The sequence below is a fragment of the Molothrus ater genome, chromosome 3 (genome assembly GCF_012460135.2).
Source record: "Molothrus ater isolate BHLD 08-10-18 breed brown headed cowbird chromosome 3, BPBGC_Mater_1.1, whole genome shotgun sequence".
In the NCBI taxonomy this organism is placed as follows: Eukaryota; Metazoa; Chordata; class Aves; order Passeriformes; family Icteridae; genus Molothrus; species Molothrus ater.
The window spans coordinates 33,064,205-33,083,173 of record NC_050480.2 but is presented as its reverse complement, the minus strand read 5'-3'; the positions used below and the strand labels follow the sequence as shown (position 1 = coordinate 33,083,173).

The 18,969-nt window shown below is 37.1% G+C and overlaps 1 protein-coding gene across 2 annotated transcripts in view; it reads left to right on the top strand.

Annotated features, from left to right (window-relative positions):
• The window catches only part of SMYD3 (SET and MYND domain containing 3), a 380,665-nt gene that overhangs the window by 285,981 nt on the left and 75,715 nt on the right, over nucleotides 1-18,969 (top strand). For both annotated transcript variants that reach the window (XM_036379289.1, XM_054514312.1), the window contains one exon: nucleotides 17,901-17,968. In XM_036379289.1, the coding sequence (XP_036235182.1) occupies nucleotides 17,901-17,968 (68 nt within the window). The remainder of the gene's footprint in view (nucleotides 1-17,900; nucleotides 17,969-18,969) is intronic.

The following is an 18,969-nucleotide window of genomic DNA, read 5'->3' as shown; positions in this document are numbered from 1 at the left end:
AAGAGGAAGAGGCAAGACAGCCTTTTAAATCTTTTCACATTTTCTTCTTTCATTGAAAGAAAATAATTTGAATTCTTCCAGAATCTGGTTTTCTTGACACACCTGTTTTAAAGGCATCTATTTACTTACTAGTTTTCCACTGCTTTCTGTATTTTTTTTGCTGCTCTTCATCTGTCATGGAGAGTGGGGAGGAGGAACAGAAAGTATTTGCTGTCAGGTGAATAATTATGTTTCTGTTGTGATTATGTCTTAAGTACTGTAATCTTTTTCAGAGCAGTATTTTGCCATGACCTTGTTCACTGAAGAAAGCAAATGCTGTAAATTGGCCCTATGCACAGTCAGCGTGGGGGCTCAGCGCAGCGACAGGCCAGAGCCCGCTGGTGGCTGCCTGGTCAGTGACAAAAAGCTCTGTCACCTTTGTGCTCTGACAGCCTCAGGGCTGTCCTGGTGACCAAGGGCCCTTCCTGGGGAGCCCCACTCTGGGGCACAAGTGACTTTCTCGGCTCACTAGGAGACAGGAGCCAACTCAGACCTTCTTAGACCCCAAGTCAGAAATATTTGAGAAGTGTGAATGCTAACAGGCACACAGGCCAGCACACCAGCTGTGCTGGGTTTAGTGTTGAATTTGGAGCCTGACTTCTTTAGTGCTGGGTGTATTTTCTGGGTGCCCTCCTGGCCAGGAGCAGTCACACACATTTGATGCAGTAGACATTGCAGCCCCCACTTGCTCCCCTGCCTGCTGGGGCCCAGGAAAGCTGTTCCTTCCCCACAGCAGCCGCTCCCTCACTGTCTGTGCTGTGGGTGTTGAGACAGCATCACCCTGCCAAGGCAGGCTGCAGCATATGGGTGGTGAAGGTCACACAGCAAGGGGACCAGGTGGGCTGTGCAGCCTCTCTGTGCTCTGGCATATCACAGATTCACAGAGTAGGGACCTCTGGAGGTCATCCACTCCAACCAAGGCAGCATCACCTAGAGGAGGTTGTGCAGGAACACATCTGGGTGAGTTTTGAATGTCTCCAGAGTGGGAGATTCCAGGCTCTCCCTGAACAGCTTGTTCCAGTGTTGTGCTGTGCTGTGTAAAGAAGTCCTTCCTCATGTTGAGGTGAAACTTCTTGTGTTTTAGTTAACATTGCTCTTCATCCTCTCACTGGGCACCACTGAAGACAGAGCCTGGCACCATCCACTTGGCACCCACCTTTGAGATGCATTAATGAGATCCCCTCTCAGACATTTCTTCTCTAGACTAAACAGGCCCAGCTCCTTCAGCTGCTCCAGACTCCTCATCATCTTTGTGGCCTCTTCTGGACCCTCTCCAGTAGCTCATTGTCTTGTGCTGTTTGGCTGCTCTTGTCTCAGGTACTTCAGGGGTCTCCCTTCCTGGCTTGTGGTTGAGGTTTTAAGGTTTTAAAAGCACTCTGCAGCTTTATGGGTTTTGGCTGCTGAGGAGACTTTTTTCCCCTCCTCTTTGTGTTGCCCCCTTTTGTGTTTTCTGTTTGATGATTTTGCTGTGTAATGGTGATGCAGTAATCTGAATAAGTGGAGAAAGGCAAGTGCAGGCTGAAAATGTACCAGTGAAGTGCATTGGAGCTGCTGTCCAATTTCACAGCATCATGCAGCCAAGACAGAAGACATGAAATAATACATGGCCCTTAACTGGCATAACATGAACAGCGCTGTGCCTGCAGCTGTACTACAGCACTGCACCATCAACATGTGCCACAGGGAAGTATAAAGCCAGGAATCCTATTTCAATTGCGGATTTTATGCTTCTGTTATTTTCCAAATAACATTAAGGGTTTTTTTCTTTCTAACCGTAAACCTTTTGGATACAGTCAATGACTTCAAGAAAATTCCTTTGTATGCCAAACTGCTGCTGAGGTGCTTTGTGTCCTTGGTATTGCATTTAACATCTTTATTATTCAGTTCTGCATTTCCATTCTTCACAGAGGTGTTGTAATGCTTAACTAATTAATGTCTACATGTTGCTTGATGTCCTTGAGCAAATAGAAATATAAAGCTATACATATATAGACAAAAAATAATATTTCAGGCCTTCTGAAATCTGGTTTCAACCTGTAGTCACAAAACTGAATTGCCAAAGTGAGAAGCAGGAATGAAGTTTTATGAGAAGCTGCAATGAGGAAAGGATATCCAAAAGCATTACATTTTTCATTTTTCCCTACTGATGAAATGCTCTGTTATTTTACTTCCCAAATTTGAGGCAAGAAAAATGACAAAAATCGTTATTCCAATAATGAGATGATACCAGGACAAAAAAAGAAAATTTTATTCTCAAAATAATAAGTCTCATTGTGGTGTGGGTGACAATTTCTGTGCAGGGTAAAAAATAAAGAATCAATATTTTCCAAGATTCATTGTTCCATTAATTGCTAATGTATTAGGGCAGGACATCTTCCATCTTGTCTTTGGGATTGTGATTTACATTTAGCATCTACGTTGCAATGTAATGTAATAAACTACAATAAGCTAAAAGCCTTAATTTTTAAGTCATCATACATGTCTGCAGACTTAGGAACTGTCACAATTTTAGTATTTGAGTGTGAATTTTTACTGTGTAGTTCATGGAGGTCAAAAATAGGAACAGCAAGAATGAAAGGCTTGAGCTGGTTTTAAATTAATTTTGACAGATTTTCAATTTGCTATCAGGGATTCCAAAAGTAAAGAAAAAAGCTGCTTTTGGAGGGTAAATGATTTCTTGAAAATTATTTGCTTGTTGAAATGAAGGGAATGAACAGGCTCAGATGTTTATTGATTTAAATATGTAGCATTTTTATTTGTGAATTATTTTGAAATTGATAATATCTAAGCTCAGTTATTGTGCAGTTAGTTACTATGGATACTTGGTTTGCAAAATGTGTGGCTTTACGGCTAACTTCTGCCAAAGACCATATTGTTAAATAACATCTCTTTTTTTAGACAAACACATGAAGTGGCATGAGAGTATGCTCATAGTCATGCACACAGATCTCCAGAGAGAAGTGTGAATAAGTAAATATCAGTGAGATTTGTTTTGCAATTGCCATTTTATATGTCTTGGAATAGATATGTCTGATTTGTATAAATAAAGCTTTTCAAATAATGGCTTTTATTTTGACTAAAACATCCCTGCTTCTATCTTCCCACATACTGATAGTGATTCAGCTCTCCTAGAACCTGATCAGCTTTCTTGACCTTTGCTGTTATTATCCGGTCTTAGGGAAGTTTTGTCGAGCAGATAATTTTTTAGTTATCAAGACCAAGCGTTCTTCACTTGATTTCCCACTTTAACATGTTTCCACTGGTAAGAGGCTTCTGCATTCATTTCCTTAAGTATTATCAAGTAGTACTCAGTGACATATTCATTAATAAGCATGTAAAAATAATTATAATTTTATATTATATAAAATTATAATAATAATTATAATAAGCATGTCAAAAAGTCACCCTGCACAATTGTATGTGTCTTCTTCACATCTCATGAGCAGATCTTGGGATTGATGCTGGGTCTTCTGCCTTGGGAATCCTACCAATGGCCAGATTCTGCATGAAAATCATATGTATATTCAAGAAAAAATAAATTTGAAGTTCACATTTTCTTCCTGACAGTAGTCCCAGTGAAGGGACTAAGACACAGTAAGCCATATAGCACAACTAGCTATGACTGGAATAGCAATGTCCAAGTGAATGGGTGAGCCTTTCACAGGGCTTGGGTTGCAGGATGACTTACGGAGGCAGGTAAGAAATGGCAGCAGTAACCTACCTGTGAGCCACCCTTCAGAGGTTACTGGGAAAGCTCAGCTGAAAACAAAATCTCTCTGTAAGTGCTTGCATGAGCAGGGCCTCTTTCTAAAACAAGAGCAAAGCACGGAGCATTTATTTCTCCATCGTCAAATGAATGGTTTGTACAAAGTTAGGTGACAATCTTTTTACTTGTAAATCAGCAGAAGAGAATAATTATGTGGTCAAGGTGTCAGTACTGGTTTGTTCAGTCATTCCTGCAATAGGACAATTGGCAGTGCAATATCCATGAGATAGGTGCTGAGGTGTCAGTGGATGGACTCCAGTATTTCTCCAGCCCCCTTTCCAAGGCAAGGTGTATGGTTTACATAGCCCCAGCTGTCCCACTGATATTAACTCCTTAGTTAATGAGACAGATTTTGTGAATTAGTGAGTATGGCTCAGAGCCAGGGACCTTGAGATCCACAGGCAGGTGAAGCTTCAGCTGCAAAGGGTTGAGTTCAGCCCAGCATTTTTGTGCAGAGGCAAAAGCTACTGCTGGCCACTGATTGTCACACTGACACCTTCGAGATCAGACCAGCAGGCCCTTACAGGTAAGGGCTGTGTATGAGCTTGATTGCTGCTTAGAAATACTGAGGGAGCTAAGCTGTGCAATAATTTTAATAACAAAACTCTACCTATATTCTTTTGCAATCTGCACATTGTAACACATTTGAACTGCTGGTGGAGTCATTAGCCTTGACTGGTATTTTGCCAGATTCTCTCTTTCACACTCTACCCAAAACTAATAAGTTAATTAATAAGTGTTAATTACAAAGCAAGTTATCTGTTTGATCTTGATTTTGAATACATAATCTCATGTAGTTTTGGGTTCTATTTTATTTCTCTTTATAAATTCAGTCATTTTATAGTGTTTGTTGCTTTTTCTTTTCCTGCTTGTTATCTTCTTTGTTAAAAGTCATGGACATGTAACTTGAGGTTTGGAGATGTAGTTTGGAGAAACAGATTTAGAAGCCTAAATTTCATCCTAAGGGATGATTTTCACATGTTTGGTTTCATTATCTACACAATCTAAACAGCAGACTTAGATGATCCATCAAGTAGTAATAGCTGTAATAGCTCAAAAGATACTTCCATGTGGTGCTATCACAGTGAGCATAAAATGTCGAAGAGGCAACAACAGTGAAGCTTAAGTGCTTCATTCATGTCAGAGCTTTGCCAATGGAAGGGGGCACCTGTTTCCACTTCACCAAGGAAGGCATGTTACTGACTCTCCATTGAAAACCAGCTGGACTCAGTCTGCAAAGACTGGCTATAAAGGCTAGATCATGATTCAAACTTTCAAAATGTTTTGCAATTTTATTAGGTTTAAGAGCGAAAGAAAAAACCCACAAAACCCGCAAAAGACAAAACCAAACCAAAACCAGGGAAATATTTGGTATGTGAAAGCTTGATATTTTAGATTCTTGTTAAAAGACCTAAAGGTTACAATTTTACAATTTCACACAGCTGATTTATATTTTAGATGAATGGCCAAATGTAACAAAGCATGTAAAATACTTTAAAAGTCCATTTTAACTGTAACTTAAACAGGAATTGATGGAATGAATTGCTCTTTTCTGTCATAACATGTAAACAAGAGAATTATTTCCACATTGGTGGAAAAAGGAATGACTGTACTTTGTTTGTTCTCATATGGCTCTCATAAGAAAAGCTAACAATGAAAACTTACCTAATATGATTTTGTAATTTTTTGTTTTAAAATCTTATTGTACCGTGAAAGATTCCTTAGAGTGAAACTTCTTGGGTTTTGGAATTACTTTGTAGTTTTACCTTGTTCTAGTCATGAAAGTATAACAATTTAAAGGTAAAATTTTCATATGCAGCCAAATCAGATGAGAGACAAGTTATAAATGTAAGGAGAATGTATTCTTAAATAACCATGACCAAATGATTATGATACTCAGTTTTCAAGGTCTTAATTCATTACAGAAGAATGTATTTTGACATGTAGGTTTTTGGCATGATGTTTGTGTAAAAAGCAGTATGAACATAAGGAGGGGAGTCAGTATCATTCACTGCAGAAGAAATGCAGCAGTAGATTTGAATAACCTTCTGCCTTGTGGTTCGTATTTCTGCTCCAATTTTGCGCTTTCTTTAGTTTGTGATGATTACAAGAGAGCTTTGTGGTGTAAATTTGGAGTTTTCATTCAGATGTGGGGCAAGGAATTTGCTAGGATCCACAAGTGTTGTTGTGACCAAAAATGATTATGTTCTTTGCTGTCACCCTGCTTTTTGTCAGGTGTAATAGCAATGCCTGAGGGTCCTCATTGTTTGCTGAAATCACTGTTTTCTTGTTTTGGGTACATGTAAAGATCAGGTGTGCACAAAAGGGAGAAAAAAGCTCAAAGTAAGGAGGATGAAAACTGTAGATAAGGATTTTCCAAGAGTGAATCTGCATATCTGAAAAAAGTAGCATGAAACACTAGGATAGTGTTGTGATTCAAAGGGGTTTTTGGTAAATATTTTGCTAGTTTTGTAAATCCATCAGAGCCCTCTCAGCCATTCTTTCTCCCTTGGAATGTATAACACAAGGCCATTGTAATTTTCTCAGCGAATAGAGTGTATGTTGGGAGTCTTAAATACAGAGGTCATGTTCTTAAAGTTTCTGATATCCTGAATCTAGGTTATGAAGACTATTGACTTAACTTAAAATTGTAACATAAGGAAAATTGAATGAAAGCATCAGCTTTCCAGGCTACACACTGGTAATTACTGGGCTGGTCTTGCATGTGTAAGTGAGACGATACAACTCTTCTGTAAAGAAACCTTGATACTTGTACATACCAAAAAGTGTCACTTTCCCATGGAAAAATGTATTGTTATGGCAGTAAATGGCACTTTGTAAATGGCAATATATCATTTTGATACATATATTTGAGTCCTGGGAAAACACAACCAATTTTGATAAATGTAAAATTTCTGTGCCTTTCAAGGTATCTCAAGCTAGGGGGGGAAAAATTGAAATGTTATTTTTAAAAATGTTTGCTCAACTTCCCAGTTACCCTGTTCAGGCTATCTAATGATATCACAAATACCATCTTGGTTTTAAAAAAAAAAGGACTTTTTTTTCTTATTTAATGTTAACATGGGACATTTGTAGTGAAGAGTTTATGTTAGGAATTAAGCAAATCAAAGTTTTCAGACTGTCAGTGATTTGTTTTGTCTGAATTTTACAGAATTTTGACCACATGGAATTAAATCACCCTATTTCAATGCTCAGAGAAATTTTATTTCAAGTTCAATTTATGAACTTTCTTCCTACTTGATTGCTGTTTTGTGTAACTCATCTGGTGCCACTGAAGTCACTGCCAATTTACATTAAAATAAGTTTAAATTTTGTGCTCTTACTCTTGTTGCAAGCTCAAAAAAAAAAAAAACAACCAGCCCAACTATGTGACGTTTAGACAAAGATAAATGAAAAGAGAGTAGATTATTTTGTTTCAAGCTTATTTGTATAAAAGTATATCCTTTATCAATAATAGTTGCTACAAGCATGTTTCTGAGAAGTTGAAAGATTCTGTTCCTGACTTTAAGATTTAGTTCTTCTTGTAGGGGTGGAGAAAGCCCTGTTCATCACAGAAATGCTCTTAGGAGGTTTCTTTGCTGCCGAGTTTGTGGAAGGGCAAAGGTGAAGGAGCAGGGAGAAAATTCTTTTGCTAACACAAGTATTTCCTGTAGACAGCAATTACATACAGGTCTGTGAACTTTAGTTAGCTACCCACAAGCATTTGAACTGTGAGCTCAATGTAGTGTTTGTATAACCTTCCTTTATTTCCAAGATATCTGGTAGAGACTTTTAAAATTAAATACTTTTTTTTCCCCCTGTTACAAGTGAAAGATCAAATAATGCAATTATTTGACCATTTTCTCACCAATTTACAGTCTGTATACCCTGAGAGAGTTCATTAAGTAGAAAGAATACATAGAAGTTCAGCTTTTTCATGACTTTTTCTGCAAGCTATGATTCTAGCTGTGCTACTTTAGCTGGTTTACAGCGCTTTTATGAACTTATTGCTAGATGTTCTTTGACTCAGAGTTCTCTGTTTGGGCTTAATTTAGACTAAATTGTTACATTTTCTCTGTTGCTCTTGCTCAAATGGAGGTGGTGCTTAATGCTGCCTCCAAGTATTGTGTGGTTTTTTTCCTAAATAGAAATAGTGTCTATTAACAATGCAGAAAATCACATAATGGCTACATCTAATCTGGTACAGTAAAGAAAAACACTGCTTTAAAGGAAAATATATTCAGTTGTAGGTAGAACAATATGCTGGGAATTTTCTGTGTTGTTGAGATAATGGCCTTCTGCTAAGGAATCCTGATGGATGGAGTGGTGTTTCTGGGTGTTGGTTTGTGGAGTACAGGCATTGTGGGTTCTGAAAGCCTTGTTCCCATGTAACCACCCAATATATGTACATGGTTCCTTCTCTTGGCATCAATAGCAGTTGTTTTCTACTAATACCTTCAAAAGTAAAAAGAGTCCAGGCACACTGTGAAAGGGGTTTCCTGTAACTTGGTACCAGCTATTCAGTAATTTCTGACTGGAGCAGGTTGTAGCATCCAGAGCCTTTCAAGGAAAAATCCCTTGACCTGGCCTGAGAAATGCAGCTCTGCAATGTTCTGATTTAGGTCCTGGGTGCCACATGCACCCTGTGGTCCAAAGGAGACCAGGACCACAGAGCAGGATTGGGGTTTTTTAGATTTACCTCATGTCAAATATAGCATAAAATGCTAGCAAATCGTCTTTAGTATTGTTAGATGTCATTGACTGACTATGGTTTGTCATCAAATAAGATTGTGCAAGAATGTTGGACTAGAACTGGGGGAATGAGAAAATGAGCAGCATCAGCACAAAAGCTGTACCTCACTGTAACTGGACATGTATGTGCTGTGTTAAGATATGTCCAGTGTTACGAAATTCCAAAAACTGAATTATATAAACTGTTTCCTGATCATTGCATTTTTTGAAAAAAATGGCCCCAAAATAGAGAGATATAAAAGAAATGCTGGCTGGAAATCCTTGGGGAGTTGATCAGAGATATTAAGAATGCATGCATTCTGTAGAAATCCAAGAACTCATTGAATACTGAGCACTTGAGTTATACAGGCCTTAAATTTACTGCTTTAGCTTTAATTTGTTCTATGCATCACATCACATCTTTAAATTAAATACTATTCTACTTTGTTCTTACATTGAGTTCATCTTATGTATTCTGGCTTACATATCCTGCTATTTTCTGATGTGGCCCTATTCACCCTTCTGTGCCAGTGCACATGTGTAGAGCACAGTTTTCCTTTCAGTCAGGAAGAGGTCTTCAGCTGTGGTCTGGATTAAACAATCTCTTCAGTGCCTTCAATAGGCCACCACTCTTTTCCCCCAAAAGACCTCTCATTAAGGCAATCAGCTAGGTATTCCAGTGTTTCAGAATTGAATACAGAGTGAGATTTTGTTTCACAGTTTTATTTTTTCCTGTTAAAGTTCTAATTGCCTCCTGGACTTGATATATTGGATGAATACCAGGTGGTACTCCACTCCTTTTCACTGTTCCTGGGCAGGTCTAGCCTGCCTCAGACCCATCACCTGCTATGGCACAGTAGCATCAGTCATTGTGTCTGGCAGCAGTCTTCATACACTGCCTGTGGAAGGAAGGTCTAAGAGTGGGAAAAATGCATTCTGCAGGCATATGCTAACCAAATGTTCAAAAAATTTCACAGGAGAACAGTTTATTTAGGATATTCTTTGTTGGCGCTTTACAAACAGCACATGTATTTGTCAAGTCATGGTTTTACACATAAATTACCTACTCTCAGAAGATTTTTGACTGCCAACTATCAGGAAGAACGGTACATGATTCCTATTGTCTTACTGATTTCCTAATGTCTTCTTCCTAATGGGAAGAAAAGGGGTTATATCACTAAAGGTGATGAGTTTAGAAAAGGGCATGTCTGATGCACTGGTCTAGAACTAATAATGTCACCCAGTTTGAATTATAGGAATAGGTTGGAAAATAAACAAATCTAAGTAACTTAAAACCTTCTTTTTTTTTTTTTTTGCTCCATTGATATGATAAAAAGATCAATAGTTTTTCCTTTTGATAGAACTGTATGTCAAAAGAAAAACAATAGTAGCTTATCTATAGAGAAGAAGTGTAAGGAAAATGGAAGCAACTGGCAGTGGTATCAGTTTTCTTTTGGGCCTCAATGCACAAACATTATAAGAGCCTGAAATTTTGTTTGGTTAATGCAAAACAGAGCAGGCTTGGGCTAGCCTGGCTTGTCAGTGATCATGGACACAAGCAGGTTTTTCGGTGTTGTATACTTCCATATGGAGCTGCCATGTATTTCTTTTCACCAAAAAAAGTCTTAGGTTCAGTCCTAAGACTCCCCAGTCATCTCTGGTTTAGACTGTAAGTCAAGTAGCAAAGTGAGACTAGTGCTGGTTCAAAAACCATATGCTGCATATAAAAAAAAAAAAAAAAAAAGTGTTTTTCATAAAAAAATGGTTTCCATGATTCTAAATTAATCAAGTCAAATGGGTTTTGTTGCCAGTTTCAGAAGAAACTTCAAAATCAAGACTTTTATTTACATTTGTTTAAGTTTTTGAGATTTAAAAGCACTCATTTCCGGCCATTGCATTTTGGAAGAGATGTTTCCTTTTTTCCTACCCTTTTTGAAATTTCTTTCAAACATTCTCTTTTGTGATTTCAGAATTTTCCTAGTGGAAACAATTTTAAAGCAGTGGCATGAAAAACGTTTTCTCCAGATTTTTATAGTCCCCCTCATTCCCTATCCCCTCCCCTCAGCAGAAAAGATATTGTTGCAAGATAGTTAAAGAGTGAGGAAGAGAAGAGAAGAGAAGAGAAGAGAAGAGAAGAGAAGAGAAGAGAAGAGAAGAGAAGAGAAGAGAAGAGAAGAGAAGAGAAGAGAAGAGAAGAGAAGAGAAGAGAAGAGAAGAGGCAAACATTCCACTAAGCCAAATAGACCAAATCCAAAGACTTATGGTTGATGAACTTCAAAAGTTAAATATACTTGAAGGTCCAGCTCAGCAAGCACTTCCAAAAGGAATAACAAGTATATTGCCTCTGTAATAAGACATCATCAAACACTGAAATATTTAGGTTAGAATTTCTCTGACCTATCTTGAACTGCCTAATAGTTTTGTCTTAGGAAATCACCTTGGTAATGGAAAGAGGTGGCACATAGTACTTTGTTCCACCCACATTATTAGCTGAAGTTATATAAGAGTAATTCATTAAGGTTTTGATTTTGCCTATGTAATTTCCATACAAGCATCTGTAGCTGAATCTCACCCTAATAATTCATAGTAAGTCTAACTTTTTTTATTTTAAATATACCATTACAAAGAATTTAAGCATCTCTCTGTAACACAATAGGCAAGACAAACACAATGTCAGTTAATGACTCCTGGATGCCCATGAAGTTTGATCCCATTCATAAACAAGCAGTGTGTTTTCAATAAGTGGGCATGCAGTGGCTGTTGAAATCAAGTTAATAACTCTTCCCCATTTCACAGGAGTGGGGTTACCAGTAGAAAAATGAGGATGAAGAGAAGGATGTCATGCTCCTACTCCACTCCAATTAATAATGCCAAATGCCGCAAGCATACTGTAATATGATCCATTAGTGGCTTTGCAGCTCCCACTCTCCTGTTCTGCTCCCGAAATAGATGCATTTAAGTTCTGTTCTAAAAAGCAGGAATAATAATAACATTTACAGAGCTGGGCAAAAGCTAAAATTTCACCAAGGGGACCATGACATTTGCTGACTGTTGTGAGAGGAAAATTTGTGAAAAGGCTGAGACAGGTTGCACAGAACATTAATGGGAGTCCTGCAAAAATTCAAGATATTTTGTTTTACACTAAGAGTGCAATAATTTTGCATGTTTCAAGCTTATCTTTTCAATTCCAGGTTTTTAACTACATGTTGCACATGCATTTAAAAAGAAAAAGGTACTCATAGCAAACAAAACATTTGTCCTAGTAATGATGGCTTTGAAATTCTTAGTAATCAAATATATTTAGCTGTATAACTAAATATTTTTATTTGGAAGATTGAAGAAGTATGTGTGGGATTAAGAGGAGAGGAGGTAATTTACCATGACCTATTTTCATTCCATTTCAATCAAAATTGCACCACTTAGCTGAGTACTATAAAGGGATGCCTGAAGCACACTTGCACTAAATTATCTGTTAATGTCAGGGCAAATTTCTGGTCTCTTGTCTTGTAGGTGGTGACAGCCTGTCTGCAAGGGATACCTGTCTTCTGCACACTCGTCAGAAAACTTCATGTGCTAGGATAGCAAAAAAGGCCTGAAATATTGTTAGTTGATGTGAAGAAAGATGTCCAAAGGCTTAAGATGAAGAACTAAGAAAGAAATTGGAAATGCGTACCTTTGGTGTAACTAGCTCTGAAGTAATGGTAGTCTTTAATTCAGCCAAAATGTTGATGCTTTGGCACAGGAGATTAATAGGAAGTCTTTGAAGTAAAATTAAATACTTGTGAATTTAGTCAAGGTGTGAAACAAACTTTTCAAATTTCATGGTTTTGCAGCATACTTTGGCTTCTGAGCAAATATCATAAACAGTTAACTACTTGTGCCCTTTACTTAGTCTGAAAATCTAAATAAGAAAACTTTCCCTAAGTTCTTCTAATATGTTTTGATTTCTGTCTGGAAGCATTTGGACAGTACTCTTGGGCCCATGGTGTGATTCTTGGGCAGGGGTCGGAGTCAATGATCCCTGTGGGTCACTTCCAGCTCAGCTTCTTCTATGATTCTGTCAAAACACTGAAGAAGCTTCTTTTTTCCTCTTCACCTATTTTCTTCTTTCTGATATCTCTTTCATCTCATTTTGTTTCTGGGATCCTCATGGAAGCCAGTAAGTGTGTCTGAGTTGAATGCAACATAGAATTGGATTTTAAGTTCCTGATATGGCAAAAACCTGTGAGGCACAAAGGTCTAGTTTTCAAATGTGCTTCATTACAGGGCTCCTTTCAGGGCAGTGTTCAGGTAGCAGAAACCTTCCCACCACGGACAGAGCTGCCATTTCAGAGCGAGAAGCTCTGTCTGAGTAGAAAACCTGGATGTCCTGGACTGTAGGCACAAGCACTTGAGTGTTATACACTTAAAACAGGGGCTTGATAGGTTTGTCACTGCTGTGGCATACTGTGCATTACAGTTTAGCACTGTTGCTCTAGTGCTCTGTGTGCCAAATGAAGGCATTAGCAGATTTGAGATCTACCAACCATCTGTGCCTGTTATCTGTTCATCTTCCAGTGGGAAAGAGCTATCAGTGCAGAACTGTAGTGGGATGTGGTGGTTCTAGAAGGTCTCTGGGGTCTGCCTTGGTCATTCGAGGTAATGTGCCTCTCACATAGCATTTACTGCTCACCCCTTCCTCCTGGAAAAATGTTTGAGTCTCTTGAGAAGTCTATTAATGTGAGAACTCATTGCAGTATCTTTTGTTAACTAGTTGGCCATGACCAGTGATACCCAGGAAGCTTCAGTGTGAATGAGAAACTTAATAATCCATGAAAGGGCTTTTTTTAATATCTATTTTTAATTTACATTACATTGGGTTAATAAATTAGGGGAAAAGGGTTTGTTATGGCTTTCTTCCTGGTGTTGGATTAGAATACACCAGCTGTGACACACCATTTACAGAGATGGCTGGAGTCATTGAATATCAGAGCTGGAAATTGTATTGACCCTATCAGTGCAATATACCCTTTGGAAGTCCTTGGGAGGGTTTCTTACATGTATTATAAGAGCTGCCTCACTGTGTTGCAGTAACAGGAACATGTGGAGACAAAATGATTGATTATTAGCCCTGCTGTTTGTAATTTGATCAGTGCAGCAAGTGTTAGCCAATAATGATTTGTTTTCTTTCCCTTACACCCTTATTGATGTGTTTCATTGTCTGAGTGTCTGAAATTCCAAATCTGGAATGTCCTGCTGTCAAGTCTAACTCTGCTTTATTTAACCCAAAGGCAAATCCTCAGTATAAAGCTGTAGGAATGAGGTCGGAACTGAGAGCAAATTCAACTCATTATGTTGCAAAACTGAAGCCTCTGTACTCTGCCAAATGCAAACACCAAAATAAATCATGACTGTCCTCTTGATTGTGAGTCTGGCACTGACAGAGTTTTCTCAGACAGTAGCTTTAGACATCTTGAGAACAGTGGCCTCTTTACAGGGTAAATTTACAGAGTTTTCAGTAGTCACTCAGAGAGAAAATCAGAGGTGACAGGTTGCAATAATTTCTGTTTGGTGATAAGGTGTGCATGAGAGTATTGGCCAGTCAGTAAAGTTGGTTTACTCATTGTGTGTTTACGAGTCAGGGAGAGATTATGTCTTCTACTTGTGTTACCTTTCTGGGTACAGGGAACTTCTCTAAAATATGTGCAGCCTCAAAAGAACAAATCTTTTTATTTAATTCAGTCAGTTTATATAATATTGTTGGTTGTTTCAAATAGCACTTCCTTTTAAATAAACTTGCAGGATTTATTGCCATGGAGGCAACTCAAACACTCAGAAGTGATTCTATAAACTGTTAAGTTTATAGACTAGAGCTCTGTTGCCAAACAGGCTATGATGATTAACCTTGATCACTCTAGAATATTTCAAAGTTTTGCATTTTAGAGACTTGAAAAGTTTGTGACTCCCCCCTGAGAATTTTGCCTTGGTTCTCATGCTGGGAGAAGTGTTTTTTCAGAAATTTTAGAAATAGCAAGGAATTTGTCTTTGCACTTAGAAGCTGTGAAATACGTGGCAATTTTTTTTAATTTGTGTGTATAACAAACTTTCTGAATACTTGGTTCTGTTTCTGTATGTGGATATGCTGTCTTAGTGCTTTGTAGCTGGATAGAGAGAAATTTTTAAAGGATTCAGAAGGGACAAACACAAATTAAATTACTGAGATAATTAATACTGCAGTATGTAAAACAACAAGGAGCATACCATTGTATGGAAGAACACTTATTGAAGCCATCAGTTGCCAAGATTTGTTTATTTTTCTTATTTTTAATTGCATAGAATCAGAACCTGGTTGTAGTATAAGGAATAAAGTGGGTCAGTTAAGGCAGAAAAAAAGATAGCACAAAATAACTATGAAACTTGAAAGAAATGCTGTGATGCATGAGAAAATGTTTGTTTTGCCTTGGGTTTATATCTTGGGTTTTTTTCCCCTAGAAACAGAGTTAGTTAACTTCCAGTCCCAGTCGGCTTTGATCTGTAAACAATTGCCTCAGGAGCAAGCAGCTTACTCATGCTCTCCTGCAGAAATGTTGGATACTCCAGATTTGGCTGTTATTTGAGCTCCATCTGTGAGTTTTGGGAAGCTAGAAAAACTGACTTTTCTTTGGGTGTTATCTAAAAAAAATGTTGTCTTCATTTTGTTCCTTGGAAGTTGTGATCTACAACACCAATTCTTGTTTTGAAATCTCATAACTCCCCTTGATAGAACAGATCTTTAAGTCAGACTTAAAACATCCTAAAAGTTTATAGAAATAGACATGTAGAAGTGATTAGGTAGATTTTTTTAGAAACTTTGTAACAACAAATCTAAAAGAGAACAGAAAACCAACCATATAGTAGAAGACTATGAATATTTCATATTTTATATCATTGTGGGTTGCTAGCTGTCCATGGAGGATTGTCATTACATCAGAATTTCTCACACTTGAAATGGTGAGATCCTCTCTCTCCACCCTAATCTCAGTTCCTCTCTCTCCACTTGCTGAGCACAGAAAGCAGCCATGACTAGGGTTGCTATCTACAGTACACATTATTTGTGTATTGCTGTTGCTTTTTTCCATTCCTGAGCTTAAAAGGGGGGAAAGATTGTCTTCTCAGAGGTTAAACAAACCTCAGAGCACCTGACAGATCCTATGCCTTTGGCAGGCTTGTGCACTGAATCATACAGCTCAGAACTCATGGGAGCACTTAGGCTTCTGCCTGTGTTTGTGTATTAAATGCCTTTTTAGATTTGGCCCTGTATACTTTGCATTCCCAGTATTATATTTGAAACTGTAAATAATTAGAAACTAGATGGCATTTCACTGCCTCACTGGATATTGAGATGCACCTGTATACTGTGAAAATATCTAAGAGAGGTTAAAAAGTGCCTCACAGTGAACTACTATTAAAAATAGCTCTCCATATCTGAATCTCAGCTTATTTATTCATCTCAAATTTTTCTTTGAAGGTATCCTGGTATAAAAAACTGATGCATGTTTCAAAAAGGAGGAAGTAAAACTATTGTGACTTCTGTGTGTAAATATTTTCACATAATATAATATATAACTTTAATAGAAAATGATGAAACTGTCTCTATAATTCTAAAATTCAATATTATTAATATAAATATGTTATGGTAATAATAAGAGATTTGCAAGAAAGAGGAGTTCATTTGTTTCTAGGAGATGCTTGACCTCTGGTACTATATGATCTGTTAGAGCTAAGGCTCACAAAATTGGCTTTCTTTCTATTTTACCTGGAAGGCATTATTTTTTCAATAAATACCAAAATCAAGTCAATATTTTTAGAACCAGGATAATTGCCACCTGAAATGGACTAATCTTTGCTCAGAAGTTGTCTGACACTTTATACCCAATGTCAACAGGAAAGAAATAACTAAGATGTATGATTTTGGTAATTGATAGGGAACATTTGAAAGGGTTACATAAATAATAGACTAATCAAAGTATTGTTTAACGGTTTACAAAAACACATGCCCTACTGCATGTACATTTATTTAAATTAATGTTGCTGTCATAATTTATGAGAAATTTTGAAAGAGGATTTCATTTTCACCTTATGGTTAATGGTCTCATAAATAATAATTTGTCAATTTATAGGATAATTTATACTATTAAATTGTTCAGGATAACTCTTTAAAACATTGGTGTGCATTTACTGTTCTGGACAATTACTCTGTGAATAAAACTGCAACTTTCAAATCTCATTTCCATCTCTGCCAAACCTTACTCTTAACTCATTTTCTGTTCTAAAGAGAATTAATGACATTAATAATCCAATGCTATGCAGAAGAGACCTGGGACTTTTCTTTTATATGCAGTATCATGCAGTATTTTTCTAAAGAAGATATTAATACATCAATGATAACTGATCAACGTATCTAAAAAATGAATGTAAAAAACCACCAAAACCAGCTCTTCCCCAAAAATCAAATACTTAAAAAATACATTCACAATTGAATTCTGTTTTTGTTTTTTTTTTTTCATTTAAGCACACGAAAGTTGTACTTGTTAATAATTTATTAAGTGTTGATATATCTTGTACACCAAAAAGGCTCAGTCTGATAGTTTGGGGCAGGACTAAATCTGCTTACAGGAATCTTCCATTTTTCCCCATTATTTTCTAAATATTGTATGATTATAATACAATATAACTTTAATATCGTATGATTATATGAAGGAAGAATACATTTACAATCTGAATATTTGAAATTAAAGAAAAGGTTGTATTTCCCTTGGATGGCAATTTGAACATGCTTTGTCGTCAGATCTACATGCAAACCAAAATACCCATTATGTGAAAGATTTTGCATTTATTTGTGCCCATATCAGGCTGCCATTTACTTCTAAACAGTCCCATATATATATTCTTTGGGTTCCACTGCTACTCATTGAAAGGTGCTGTGAGAGCCTGCTATCAGCAGAGTCCCTGCATGGAAAACAGCCACTCTTTTCACCAGCAGTCACTATCATCTGCTAGGTTGTTCCTGGGCTGAGCTTCTCACACTCTGTGTAGGATGGCTTTTTTTCTTCTTCTTTTCCTTCTGCTTCAGGAAAGTAGGGCCCCTGCATGTGTTTAACCCCACATTTTTTTCAGGATACTAATATTTCTCCTTTTAATTGACAGCAGTTTTACAGGAGAGTGTGTCCCAGATGTGATTGCTCTAAAATGAAAGAGCACTAGTGTTGGGCTTGAATGTTTCCCATCTAATTACCATTTGCCCCTTCATTTTATTTTGGAAGGTTTTTTTTTTTTTTTTTTCACTTGAGTATGGGGTTTCCAAGTGATTCTGGTAATCCTGGATTTTTTTCCCTTGTTTTTACAGGTGACCTGTAACTGTTTCACCATCAGTAATGGAGAGATGCAGGATGTTGGTGTTGGCCTCTATCCCAGGTACTGTGGACACTGTTTCATTCACAGGCAAAGTCTATGTCAGTTTTTTTCCCCCTTTTTCCAAGGTAGCTGTAAGGACCATCAAACCAGCAGGTAACATGTCTTAATGAGAAACTGGGAAATGGAAATAAATTAAAGAAGAGTAAAAAATACAATCTAGTTGAAAGCATTTTTAATAGTCCTTATTACAGCTCTAAAACAGTTTAAATGGTATACATCTTTATATTTTATTTTTATGGAGGTGGTAGTCTTTTTTAAGTAAGAATTAATGCTGACATCAAGAATGTGCAACTGGGACTAGTAAGGGAAACCTGTTCAATGATACTTTAGAATACAGATATTTTGCAGCTGAGAGCCTTCAGAATTAGTAATTTAAAGAAAAAGATTGATATATTTATAAGTAAATTACCATAACAAAGAAACCAGTAAGGTGAAAAGATAAGTCCCTTAAGAGATAGATGTTACTATTTCAATTTCTTATTATTGTTTCTTATTTGTATTAGGAAAGAAGTATGTACCAATGAAGGTTTTATCTTCCTAGAATTAGTAACCTGTAATCATAAATATGGAAAATTAGTATGTCGTTTAAAAGTATGTTGTACCATCTAATTTTTTTTGTTAACGCATGGTTGAATTATGTTTGTCAGTACCTCAGTTGGCCTATAACTGCAGTTTCTTTTCCTTCTAATGTCATATGTAAGATTTAAATAAGGACACTTAATATCTTGAGGTCTGCCTTGTAGTAAAGATGAGGAAAAGGTAGTTAGGAGGACATGGGACTTAGTATCATGAAGAGTGCAACAGTCATTTGATTTCATAACAGACTGAAAACAATAGTTGAGGAAAATGAAATATTATTTTTGAGCATTATTATTAGGGAAATGCTTGCTTTTGGTTGAAAAAAAAGCCCTTAACTGTGAAGTATCTGTCTGTGTTCAATGATGATTCACTGCCAAGGGATGCCAGACTCTTTTCCAGGTCACTTCAGAGCAGTTTGAGTT